A 12560-nucleotide genomic window follows, 5' to 3' on the forward strand; every position below is an offset into this window, starting at 1 on the left:
GCATATGCAAGTTCAAATTATAACATTTGCACCATTTATCGTGTTTATTTTTCGAAATCGATATCACAAATTTTAGCCCTTGATCCTGGTTGTCGCCAAGCGGACAACTACAATCGTTAAGCTGCAGCACAAACAGTGCCGTCCGACCCTCCGAGTGCCTCGGAGTGTGATGCGCGTGTAGGGAGTCATGAAATTATTGCGCAGCGCAAATGACCGGCCGGATCTTGCGCACGGAGTAGTGATGTGATTTTGATGGGCCGACGGTCAGGGATTCTTCAAAGGCGTGATGGCAGTTTTTTTATAGTCAGCCTTTAGGGGAACGTTGAACGTTGAACGACTGGGGACCACCACCCTCAACCGGAGGCACGGGGGGCACACGTGAGGCTGTGGAGAGAAGATCCGCTGTATGCGTATTTACTATTAGTCTCTACGTGACAGCTGTAGATCCTTGGTCTGGTCTGCTGCTCAGGCATAAAAGTTGTCGCAGCCTATGACGACATTATGCGACGGTCTAATCCCCGTGGCCTATACAAAATGAAACGTTCCGATTCACGTTTGACCACAGCAAACCAATACCGAGGCGGGTCAGTACAGGCCTCCTGATCACTCCGGAATTGAACGTTGGAATGGTCTAACACCCTCATGGAGCGCAGTTAGCGGCTAGCATCTGTATCGGAACCCCCGAGCCACTACTCGCGACACCTGAACAGAGGGCACATGCTCTTACCATTCCATGGATCACACGGACATGTCTGGTTGTCGTGCTTGCCATTGAGTTATGAGAAATAAGAACCACCCGAGTATCAGAGCGGTCCAGCGGACAGTGGTGTCGAACACGCCTAGGATAGGATAGTGCCGACTGGCGCGGTGATCCTGCAGTATTCGAGTACTCACGGTGTACTGGCATTGGTAGCTCAGATCTCAGGACCAGCATCTCTGGGCGTGCTGGGATCGTCGTGAGGGTGCCACCCACGCAGGACCCGTGCCCCACGTCGTTCTCGTCATCCTGGGACATGCGCGCGGGCAGTTGCGCTCCCGCACACTTCTGCGCGTACGTGGCACCACTCGAGCTCCTCAGGTCCCACGGGTGCGAGAATAGATAGGGTCCCCAGGCAGAGGGAGCGTCAGCGAAGGTAAGTATATGCTATCCCCGCTTCATGTTCAGAGTTCTCCTGCGAGTTCGTTCTAGTGGCGCGAAGCCGAAGCAGACGAAAACAGCGTGTGCCAGACGCTGGGCGATGCACACTACACCTGTGCGCTGGATTTTTGGCAGTGGATTGGACAGATGAATGATGCCAACGAACCTTAGTAGTATGATGTCGTCGCCGCACTGTCAGAGCCTGATCACTCTCAAAGCGCACTTCGAGCCTAGACAGCCATCGAACGGAGTACAAAAATGCCAAAGGCAGCGCCGCTGGAGTCTGATATCATATCCTGAGCGAATATGTCCACGAGAGTGCGACTATCAGATAACATGAGGGAACTTGGCAGTCGCTCGGGGACGGAACACAGCTCTGGGACTCACCTTCCGCTTATCTATAATTCTCATGCTATCGAGTGGCATCGAGATGTATAATTTATCGAAGTCGAAGCTGCGTTAAGTGTGTTCATGGATAGAACGCAGGTGCATATCGGAAGCGCACAGGGCTCTCACGTTCCTGGACCTTTCGAGACACCCTAGGTATAGTAAACGTCATAGATCGCAATTGTTATTCATGGCCAAGGAAGATATGTGTATTGCTGGTGCCCAGTGTCACAATGGCACATCTCATAACTGTCCTGTGGCAAGAAAGGGATACGGTCAAGGCTTCTACGATACCCGCGGCTCCAAGATGCTGGGTATGGCAGCCCTTGGTAAAGGTACGGTGGGGCGTTGTAAGAAATTGGAAGGAAATTGGCGTGTCCCAACGGTGGGATCCGAAATTCCCAGGGAAAAGCGCTAGTCCCGGTTGTGGGAGGCGATAATCGAAATAATCGAATATTGGTAGTCGGCATCAATTCGATCTGGTTGGCCCGGCCGGATCATAACCTAGGCAGAGCCATGCATGCCATCTGTCTTTGTTCAATTTCGACTCTGACGGTAGCCCCTCCGCCGCCGTATAAATGCTCCCAAACTCACCTCATTTTCCCCCATCTCCTCTCAGCTCCCCAGCTTCCTCCTCCAGTTCAACACACCCCCACAGTCTCAACACTGCGCCCACCATGCCCATTGCGACTAACGGCTTCTCCCACAAAACGAACGGCGCGAACGGACATGCTGCAAAATTTGAGCATGCGCCCGCCGCACCTGTTACTCTGCTGAACAAATTCATCGACGCCCACCGTGAGCTCGAGGCATACACGTACGTTCTCGTCGTCTCCCCACTGCATAGCCACGTCGACCGCTGTTGACCACTGCTGACTCGCGGTTATTTTTTTAAGGAGTGGCAAGCCCGTCCTCATCGACGGAAAGACCCTTTCAATCCCTGCTGTCACCGCCGCAGCGCGATACAGCGCCCCTGTCGCCCTCGATGGCTCTCCCGACATTCAGGATCAGGTCGCCCGCAGCCGCGCCGTCATCGAAAGCAAAGTCAAGGCTCAGACCAGCGTGTACGGCGTCAGCACCGGTTTCGGTGGCAGTGGTAAGGTTTCTATTTATTTTACCACTCAATTAGTCTCGTCATGCAAGGAGGGGAGAGTAGTCTTGAGGCCGACTTCCTAATAGGCACATTTGATGGCTAAATTAGGAGTCGTGGTCACCATTGGTTCGATGGCGCATTCACGTGATGAACAACCCTATTCTGGGGTTCAGTTTATCTGTGGCGTCACGACTTCCCTGCGCCGGAGCCTGGACTCTTGATTGGTGTTTTGCGTCGAAATCAGCAGTGATGATTGTATATTGCATCCAGTCCTGCAACGCTCGGGGCGATATTGGTCATGCACTGACCACTGAGCCCTGATATTGATAGGGTCGGACCCAGGTCAGACCCTGTCAGATCGTTTTGACCCTATAACAGATGGCCAATCGCTATGTGGGGTGCCTTCTGTGGTTTACCCATATACAGTCGACTCCTACATCACACACCTGTCATGTCATACTCTTGTTGTACAAGGGTGTTTGGCACAGCTAGGAACCGATTTGGAAACTGGTTTCGTCGTCGGCATCGAGTCGGACGGCGATGCCAAAAATGTTTTTGCAGTTCGTTGCCATCTGTCGTGTGCCAGGAACGCTCTGCGCATGTTCTCCTGAATCTACCTCAGCCCGATGTCATAATGTACTGCATGCTAATTAATTTCGATCACAGCAGACACCCGTACCGGCGACCCAATCATGCTCGGACATGCGTTGCTCCAGCATCAGCATACCGGCGTGCTGCCATCTCAGATGACCAACCCCATCCCAGTTCTTCCTCTCCTCGACCCTCTCACCTCGACTAGTATGCCAGAGTCCTGGGTCCGCGGTGCCATCATTATCCGCATGAACTCTCTCATCCGCGGCCACTCTGGCGTTCGTTGGGAGCTCATTGAGAAGATGGGCGAGCTGCTCAGCCAGCATGTCACCCCTCTTGTACCGCTCCGCGGCAGTATCTCCGCCTCGGGAGGTGAGTCAATATTTGATGTTCGCTCCTTCCGCACTCGGAGCCTCCGATTACTCAATATGCTAAAAACTTAATTTCTCCAGACCTCTCCCCGCTCTCGTATATCGCAGGGACGCTCACCGGGAACCCGTCTATCCGCGCTTTCGTCGGACCGGCGAAGTTTGGCGCGCGCACTATTCTCCCCTCGGACGCTGCTCTAGAGCAGGCAGGGATCGCGCCCTTACCCCTGCAGTCGAAGGAGCACCTCGGCATTCTCAACGGGACAGCCTTCAGTGCTTCTGTCGCCGCACTTGCGCTCCATGATGCGGCGCACCTTGCTCTGCTATCCCAGGTGTGCACTGCTATGGGCACAGAAGCGCTCCTTGGTACGACTGGCTCTTTCGAACCGTTCATCCACGACATCGCGCGCCCGCACCCGGGCCAGATCGAAGCGGCTGCGAATGTACGCTCGCTGCTCGAAGGAACGCAACTCGCGATCACCAAAGAAGAGGAGAAGACGATCCACGACGATGCGGGCGAGCTCCGTCAGGACCGGTACCCGCTCCGCACGGCGGCACAGTTCCTGGGCCCGCAGATTGAGGACATCTTGTCTGCGCTGGAGACGGTCACTCTCGAGTGCAACACGAGTGCGTTGATCTTTTTCGTCGTGAGATTGTGCAAGACTGACGTGCGCCGGCAGCGACTGACAACCCGCTGATTGAGGCGGAAACTGATACAGTGCACCATGGAGGCAACTTCCAGGCCATGGCCGTGACAAACGCCATGGAGAAGACGCGACTTGCACTCCACCATATTGGCAAGCTGCTCTTTTCGCAGTGTACTGAGATCCTGAACCCGACGATGAACCGCGGGCTCCCGCCCAGCGTCGCCGCTACGGACCCGTCGCACAACTACCACGCCAAGGGCATCGACATCCACACTGCCGCATACGTCGGTGAGCTCGGCTACCTTGCGAACCCGGTATCGACACACATCCAGTCTGCCGAGATGCACAATCAGGCGGTTAAGTAAGTACGGCCCTCTGACGCAGCATCTAGCACTGACGCTCGTATGCACAGCTCGCTCGCGCTCATCAGTGCACGCGCGACGATTAACTCGTTGGAGGTGCTCTCACTCTTGACCGCCAGTTACATCTACGTGCTGTGCCAGGCGCTCGACCTTCGCGCGCTGCAGCGCGAGTTCAATGTCGGCTTCCGAGCGATTGTCGCCGCCGAGTTCGACGCACAATTCGGCACCGCCCTCAAGGTAGTGGAGCAGGCTGAGCTACTCAGTCAGCTCTACATTGCGCTTGAGCACGCGCTCGACAGCACCAGCACAATGGACGCCATACCGCGCATGCGCAAGGTCGCAGCGGCCAGTGCAGCGCCGATCGTCGACTTCCTTTTGGCCCGTGGGGGTACAGTGGGTGCGCTGGAGGCGCTTGGCTCATTCCGTGAGGGAGTCGCGGTACGTGGTGCTGCATTGCTCGAGGAGCTGCGCCGGGCGTATTTGGCGGGAGAGCGGGGACCTGCGCCTGCGGGTCCGTTCTTGGGCAGGACACGCAAGGTGTACGAGTTTGTGCGGGTTGCGCTGGGCGTGCGCATGCACGGTGCCGAGAACCTCGACGAGTTCGCGGCGGGTCCGGGCGTTGTGGACTCGAACTTAGGGCAGAACATCTCGCTGATCCATGAGGTGAGTGTCGATTCGTGTGCTTTGTAGCGCAGCCGCTGACCATCGACTTGCTTCTTTCAGGCGATTCGCGACGGCAAGATGCAGGGTATCATCGTCAGCTTGTTTGATTAGATGCGCCACAGGAGAGATTTAGCGGGCGGATGGCCGTTTATTTATCTCGTAGACTAAATGTTGACAAGCCTAGATACCCGAAAGGCTCCCTTTGTATTCCATAGATGCAGTACATATCATAAATACATTAGACGTCTGTTCAAACCGAGCACCACGATAGCAGACTGACCTCTGAGAAGTAGTCCGTGCTCGCCAGGTCGGGATTTGCGGAGGAGCTCCTTGTACCAAATGACTCATCTCCAGCTGGGACTAGCCTCAAATGAAAAAGCTCGAAAAGAGCTGAGGCTGGTCCGCTACCTGAGAATGACTGTTTCTCTGAGTCTCGACTCACAAGTGCTGGTCGTACACACTAAACCCTACAGTTATCGGCATGACATCTGCAAAGAGTATCCTTTCTGCCGGGATGATCGAAAGGAGCTGAACAGTATAATATTCAATTTCAGCAGAGGTATATCTAATCGTTTTTTAATTTGGACCCAGCCGTTTGCGCTCCTATGCTTCGAAAGGTGTGCAAGTAGAACTGTGACACTCATTTGAATGCTGTATTAGCTCAGACTATAATGTGCTTGTACTATGTTTGGACCTGGCGCCTCTGCCGCTGCTTCTTGATAGTCACTTGTAGACCTCTACTATACTCAGGACTATGTACACGTGTCTTTTCAGTGCACATACAGTTCAGTGAGTGAGATAGAACCAATATTCGACCCCCAGATAAACTTGAAACCATCCTCGTTGGAGAATCTCCGAATTGTTCTGCCTAGACTTTCGTCGGAGATCCGGCCGGATTCAGTAGGAATTGATGAAAAGTGACCCACGCTATCAGGATGAACTTGATTCAAAGACCGTACATGCGTGTTTGAAAGAAATACCAGCCCCCACTGGCACAGTTGTACTGATCACCACACATAGCAGTCAACAATGGTGACTGGTATCGACCAGAATAGCGAGATACTGATCATAGGTGCAGGATGCTTTGGTCTTTCGACGGCTTACCACCTCTTAAAGAGAGGTTTTGCGCACATTACGGTGCTCGATAGTGCATCAGAGCTGCCAGCGCCCGAGGCTGCAAGCACGGACATGAACAAAGGTGCGCAGTCGTGGTGCTCCAAGTCTGAGCTATAGCATGATACTTACCCGCCCATCCGGCGTAGTTGTACGAAGTGCGTACTCGGACATGTTCTACGCTCAGCTCGCACGCGATGCAATTGCGGCATGGAAAGACGCAGAAGAATGGGGTGATATATATCATGAGTATGAAGTTGTTAATTATCCCCTTCATCGCTTTCTCACTGTTCGCAGATCGGGCGTACTGGTCCTCTTGGACCGGACTGACTCATACTCTGACCAAGCATACAACAACGAGATCAGCCTTGGTGCGCGTATCGAACCGCTCAAGGACGCTGCCGCACTACGGTCGGTCTTTCCTCCGGACGTCGAGACGTGTTCCTTCGAAGAGCGCTCCGGATACCTCAATCGAGATGGCGGCTGGGCTAACTCGTCCCAGGGAATTGTCCGCATGCTACAAAAAGTCACCACGCTTGGTGGGGCCGTCGTCCCCGGAAAACATGTCGTGCGCCTCCTCAAGGAGGTCGGGAAGACCATCGGCGTTGAGTGTTCCGACGGCTCGCAATACCGCGCAAATCTCGTTGTGCTCAGTGCGGGTGCATGGACTGCAGCAGCCTTCCCTGACTTACACCTCGGCGGAATGTGCAAGGCAACGGGGTGAGTGGCTCTCTGCGTCTCTCAAGATATCCGACACTCACCGCCCAGGGGACTTGGGGTCGTCGGACATGCAGCCAGTCCGTCGGCAAAATCCAACTCACCCCGGAAGAGGCGGCGGTCTACCGTGATAACCCGGTTTACTTGGATTTCAACGACTTTTATGCATTTCCGGTAACGTAGCCCACTTTCTATCTGGCGCTGTGGAAGCTGACTGGACGTCCCACCGCAGCCTAACGACCAGAACATCGTTAAGTGCGCAATACACGCGCGTGGCTACACCCACATGCAGGACACCTCGGATGGTGCAGTCTCTGCTCCCATTTTCGTCGACTCAAACGGCAAACAGCAATCACGCGTGCCCAAACTCGCACTAGAAGAGCTGCGTGAAAGCTTGCGCAGAGCATATCCTGCGCTTGGCGCGAAGCCCTGGTGCAGCACGCGTATGTGTTGGTAAGGCGATCTTCATACCTAAGTCTTCCACCGCGATGGAGTGCCTGTGGTTTCCCGATAGTTGGCTGACTCCGCGCGGGGTCAGGTACACGGACTCCCCAGACGAGGACTGGGTGATAGGATTTCATCCGACCGACCCGCAGGTCATGCTCGCGACCGCTGGGAGCGGACACGCTTACAAGGTGGGTGCCTCGCGCACCAGGTATGATAGTATACCTGAGACCAGTGTCTAGTTCCTCCCAGTTATTGGCCGACTCGTGGCGGATGCTATACAGGGTATTCTGCCCGCAGACCTAGTTCAGAAATTCGCGCTGGATCGTATGAGGAACGATGTGACGGAGTCTCGATCAGGCAGCAACGTTCGGGAACTTGACCTACAACAAATGTGCACGGAGGCAGATTTTGTACCATCTTGATCCTGCGTTCAGAGAAGGATGATTGCTTGTGATATGTAATGTACAAGAATGATTAGAAATACATCTCTACTAGATATACTTTTCCAGCCGACCGAATGGTGGTCGGTAGATGAGTCTATAGATGCTCCTGCTACCATTACCAATAACATCGTACGCGTATATCATGCTTATGCTCTCTTGCCAACAAACTTTCGCCATGATCGCACCTCAGTGGGGATACGGCCTTCAGTGTACTTCCTCAGACCACCCTGGGGTATTTTCTGTGCCAGCGCCTCGACAAATAACTGTGCACAACGAGGATTGTTCAACAGCGGCAGACCGAAGTCAACCGCATTGCTAAACAGGAAGAGACTGAAAACCAGACGCATGTCAGATAATGAACGGTGCTCACCGGCGGGCAACATAATCTTCGTCGGTTGCGTCTTTTCCTCGTCCTTTTGCGAGGTTAATAACACACTCTATGTCATACTCGTCAAATACTTCCCGCAGCTTGCGCTTGTCTTTGGTAGGGAAGAATATCCGCTTCGCCGAAACGTACGGAATATCTTTGAGGAACTCTTCAACAGCGGGAGACGAGCAATACAGCTTGAATCCAAGATCAAACAACGTCTTGGCTATAGTCCTCATCTCCGGCGTCTTGATATCACCACCAATGAGCACACCAGTATTTGGCCGCGGGATCTTGAAGCCTGTGGTACTTAATAAGGACGCCCAATATGCCTCATGGATGTCCTTGCCAAAGCTCGCCACCTCGCCGGTACTCGCCATCTCTGTGGATAATCCCAGAAGTATCAGTACGCAAGCTTATTAGAGGCTGCCAAACACTTACCAACACCCAGGAATGGATCTGCGCCACCCAACCGTGTCCAAGAGAATTGCGCAACCTTGACCGCGGTGTAGTCGCGCTTCTCCGCCATGGCATCCACGGGCTCCGGCACGTTCTGACCAACAATAGCAGCCGTCGCAGTGTCGATGAAGTTATGTCCAAGGACCTTCGAAACGAAAGGGAATGAACGCGAGGCACGCAAGTTGCATTCAATGACCTTAAGCTGTGCATCTTGGCCGGGCTCTTCGGCGGCCTTGCGGATGACCTGCATATTGAAGGGACCTGAGATATCGAATGCGATAGCTACTTTTTCTGCAATTTCCTTCAGACGCGTCATATCGTGTTCGGTGAGCGAGAACGGAGGAAGAACAAGTGTCGCATCTCCGGAGTGCACACCGGCGTTCTCAACGTGCTCAGAAACAGCATGAAGTAGAAGCTTGCCCTGGTGAGCTACAGCGTCGACGTCGATCTCTTGGGCACCGTCGATGAATTTGGTGATGACGACTGGGTGAAGGGGGGAGACGGAAGCAGCAGCGGAGAGGTTGTATTCGAGCGCAGACTCTTCGTAGACCACATTCATAGCAGCTCCAGACAAGACGTACGACGGACGGATTAGGACAGGGTATCTAGTTCGTTGTATGTTAGTATTGTGATGGCGAAGGCGCAAATGCGATGCACGCACCCAACTTTTTGTGCGAATGCCTTCGCAGCATTAACAGAGGACACCTCAGCCCATTGAGGCTGGTCCACGCCAATGCTATCCAAGATGGACGAGAACTTATGGCGGTCTTCCGCATTGTCAATCTTCTCGGGATCAGTTCCAAGGACATTAACGTTGTTCTGCTTGAGTCGCAAGGCAATATTTTGCGGCAATTGACCTGCAATGACTGAGTAAAACATGCTGCGTACAGAAACTCGAAAGCCATTTACCTCCGACGCTGACAATCACACCCTGCGCCTGCTCCAGTTCGTAAATGTCCATGACTCGTTCATACCCCAGTTCCTCGAAATACAGCCTGTCTGCCTCATCGAAATCCGTGGACACTGTCTCAGGGTTATAGTTGACCATAATTGTCCTCTGGCCCATCTCGCGTAGTTTCCGCGCGCAGGTCACCGCACACCAATCGAACTCGACACTGCTGCCAATGCGATAGACACCACTGCCAAGGACCATTGTACCGTGCTCGTCGAAAGTAACGTCATGCTCAGACGCGTTATATGTCGTATAAAGGTAATTAGTGTGCGCTGGGTATTCGGCTGCGAGGGTGTCGATGCGTTTGACGAATGGAGTAATGCCGAGGGATTTGCGGTGAGCTCGCACGGCGTCTTCGCGAGAGGACACAAGATCAGCGATGTGAGGGTCAGAGAAACCCATACGCTTCGCACGCTGCATCAGTTCGTGGTCGATCTTCTCCAATGAACCGACTTCCTTTAGGGCATACACCGTCTGAACAATGTTATCAATCTTGTACAAAAACCACTATTACAAGAAAGCACTAGTCAGCAGCCATTATGCAGTAAGGAGTCAGCACAAGATACCTTGTCAATCTTCGTCAGGTCATGAATCCGGTCGACCGTGTACTTCTTGTTGAAGATCGCATACGCAATGGCAAACAAGCGCATGTCTGTCGGATGAGATAAAGCTCGGTCTAGATCTTCCGGTTGTATATATGCCTCGAAGCCCTTCCAACGTGGGTCGACCTGGCGAATGGCCTTCTGCAGACTCTCCTCAAAGGTACGTCCAATGGCCATGACCTCACCAACCGACTTCATTGCTGAACCGACCTCACGGTTCACTTGAGCGGAGAACTTCGCAAGGTCCCACTTCGGAATCTTGGTAACGATATAATCCAAAGAAGGCTCAAAGCACGCCGTGGTAGTTTTCGTGACCGCGTTCGGAAGCTCCGGCAGAGTGTGTCCGAGTGCGATTTTGGCTGCTGTATATGCTAGCGGGTAACCAGTTGCCTTCGATGCCAATGCACTAACATTTGACAAATTGAGCAGCGAGCAGACAAAAAGTATGCGCACAAATACCTAGAACGACTTAACCGAGCGTTGACCTCGATCACACAGTACTCCCTGGACGTAGGATTGAGAGCGTACTGAATGTTACACTCACCCACCACACCAAGATGACGAATGACCTTAAGAGCGGCAGAACGGAGCATATGATATTCATCATCTGGCAAAGTCTGAGACGGTGCGACGACGATCGAGTCACCTGTATGTGTACCGAGGGGATCGAAATTCTCCATATTGCAGCAGATGATGGTGTTCTGTATGCCACACGATCAAAGACTCAGCATGCACGCGAATATGAAGCAGGACATTAACATACGTCAGCAGCATCGCGAACGACCTCGTACTCAAGTTCTTTCCAGCCGCGCATACTCCTTTCGATCAAGACTTGGGGACTGAGACTTAAACTCTTCGCCGATAGATCCCGAAGTTCCTCTGGATTGTTTGCAAAACCAGAACCAAGACCACCAAGAGTAAATGCGGATCGAAGAATAACTGGATAACCGATCCGCTCCGCTGCAGCGAGAGCATCATTCACCGAAGAAACAGCCGTAGATTGCGCAACAGGAATATCAATCTCTGGGGGAAAATCGTGTCAATTTTTTTCTCTCTAAGTATGAAAAAGATGAATCAGGGTCGAATTGCAGATAATATAAGTGTTGAGCGAATCAATGGTGTATCAATTCCATCAGGCTGGATCTGAGTATTTGTAACCTCACAACGTCACGAATCCGACTGTCGATAATCTAGGCATGGAAGAAGCACAAAATTCATGCTAAGTAGCGGTAGCCAGATGCGAAATTAATGCTCGAGTCTAGAGTTGACCTTGTGTTGATCACGTGACATGGATACCATGCCAAATAAACGTCATGAATGTCGCAAATACAGCAGTAGCGTGGAACAAACATAGAAAGAAATAGGAAATAGTTGACGCACCTTTCAGAGCTTGAACAAACAAGTCCCGATCCTCTGATACTTCCAAAGTGCGGATCGGGGTACCAAGCACCTTCACACCAAGCCGCTCCAGGATGCCCATTTTGTCTAGCTCGATGCCGACATTAAGTGCACTTTGACCACCAAAAGTAAGCAAGATTCCATCAGGCCGTTCTTTTTCCAAGACGTATGCAACATAATCCGGGGTGATGGGCAAGAAGTACACTTCCGAGGCCAGCTGATGCGATGTCTGCCACGTCGCGATATTTGGGTTGATCAGGACAGCGTCGATACCCTCCTCGCGCAGAGCCTTGAGTGCCTGAGAACCAGAGTAGTCGAATTCGCCCGCCTGCCCGATACTAAGGCCACCGCTACCGACGATCAGCACCTTGCGCACATCAGGACGCGGGATCTTGGGTAACACTTTCGCGGAGATTTTTCGTGCGAGTTCAGATGGTGAGTTCAGAACATGGTCTCCCTCTTGTTGACCATATGAGCCAACAGCAGCGCGTGCGACTGCGTGAGCTGGCTTGGTAGGGGTTGGAGCGCAGCGAAGGCGAGAGACATGGAAGAACCGCGAGTATCGAGCGTGTCGATGGACCTGGGCGATGCCCCAGACTTGCTGCAGTCGTAGAGGGCTCATCCTCTGAGAGGGGAAGGCCACAGCGCAGAGACTGCAGATGACACGCTGAAGGATGACTCGAATTAAGTATGACCTCGTCGAAATTTTGAGACGCTGGTAGCTTGCCTGTGGGAACGTTACATAAGCGCCTAAATTGAATTTAATTGAGCTTAAATATTTTATTTTCGCAAATCTAATTGGTGTGGGGCTGA

General features: G+C 52.8%; 3 protein-coding genes across 3 annotated transcripts; 2 read left to right on the plus strand and 1 right to left on the minus strand.

The window, feature by feature from the left end:
- Positions 1 to 2202: 2202 nt before the first annotated feature.
- On the plus strand, positions 2203 to 5360 carry FIBRA_01213 (uncharacterized protein; the record flags this gene model as incomplete). Its single annotated transcript, XM_012323091.1, has 7 exons — positions 2203 to 2342; positions 2422 to 2621; positions 3285 to 3581; positions 3662 to 4204; positions 4258 to 4585; positions 4637 to 5249; positions 5310 to 5360. 7 exons carry the CDS (start codon positions 2203 to 2205, stop codon positions 5358 to 5360), a joined length of 2172 nt encoding a protein of 723 aa, XP_012178481.1.
- A 918-nt stretch (positions 5361 to 6278) lies between these two features.
- On the plus strand, positions 6279 to 7948 carry FIBRA_01214 (uncharacterized protein; the record flags this gene model as incomplete). The annotated part of the gene is made up of 7 exons (XM_012323092.1): positions 6279 to 6447; positions 6512 to 6611; positions 6660 to 7082; positions 7157 to 7253; positions 7312 to 7511; positions 7618 to 7714; positions 7766 to 7948. 7 exons carry the CDS (start codon positions 6279 to 6281, stop codon positions 7946 to 7948), a joined length of 1269 nt encoding a protein of 422 aa, XP_012178482.1.
- Positions 7949 to 8115: 167 nt separating this feature from the next.
- Positions 8116 to 12369, minus strand: FIBRA_01215 (uncharacterized protein; the record flags this gene model as incomplete). Its single annotated transcript, XM_012323093.1, has 9 exons — positions 8116 to 8299; positions 8340 to 8718; positions 8778 to 9400; positions 9457 to 9652; positions 9705 to 10254; positions 10314 to 10755; positions 10809 to 11050; positions 11113 to 11372; positions 11730 to 12369. The coding sequence occupies 9 exons, from the start codon at positions 12367 to 12369 to the stop codon at positions 8116 to 8118; spliced, it is 3516 nt and encodes a 1171-aa protein (XP_012178483.1).
- Positions 12370 to 12560: the final 191 nt, after the last annotated feature.

This window comes from Fibroporia radiculosa (assembly GCF_000313525.1).
Source record: "Fibroporia radiculosa TFFH 294 genomic supercontigs, scaffold510, whole genome shotgun sequence".
NCBI lineage: Eukaryota > Fungi > Basidiomycota > Agaricomycetes > Polyporales > Fibroporiaceae > Fibroporia > Fibroporia radiculosa.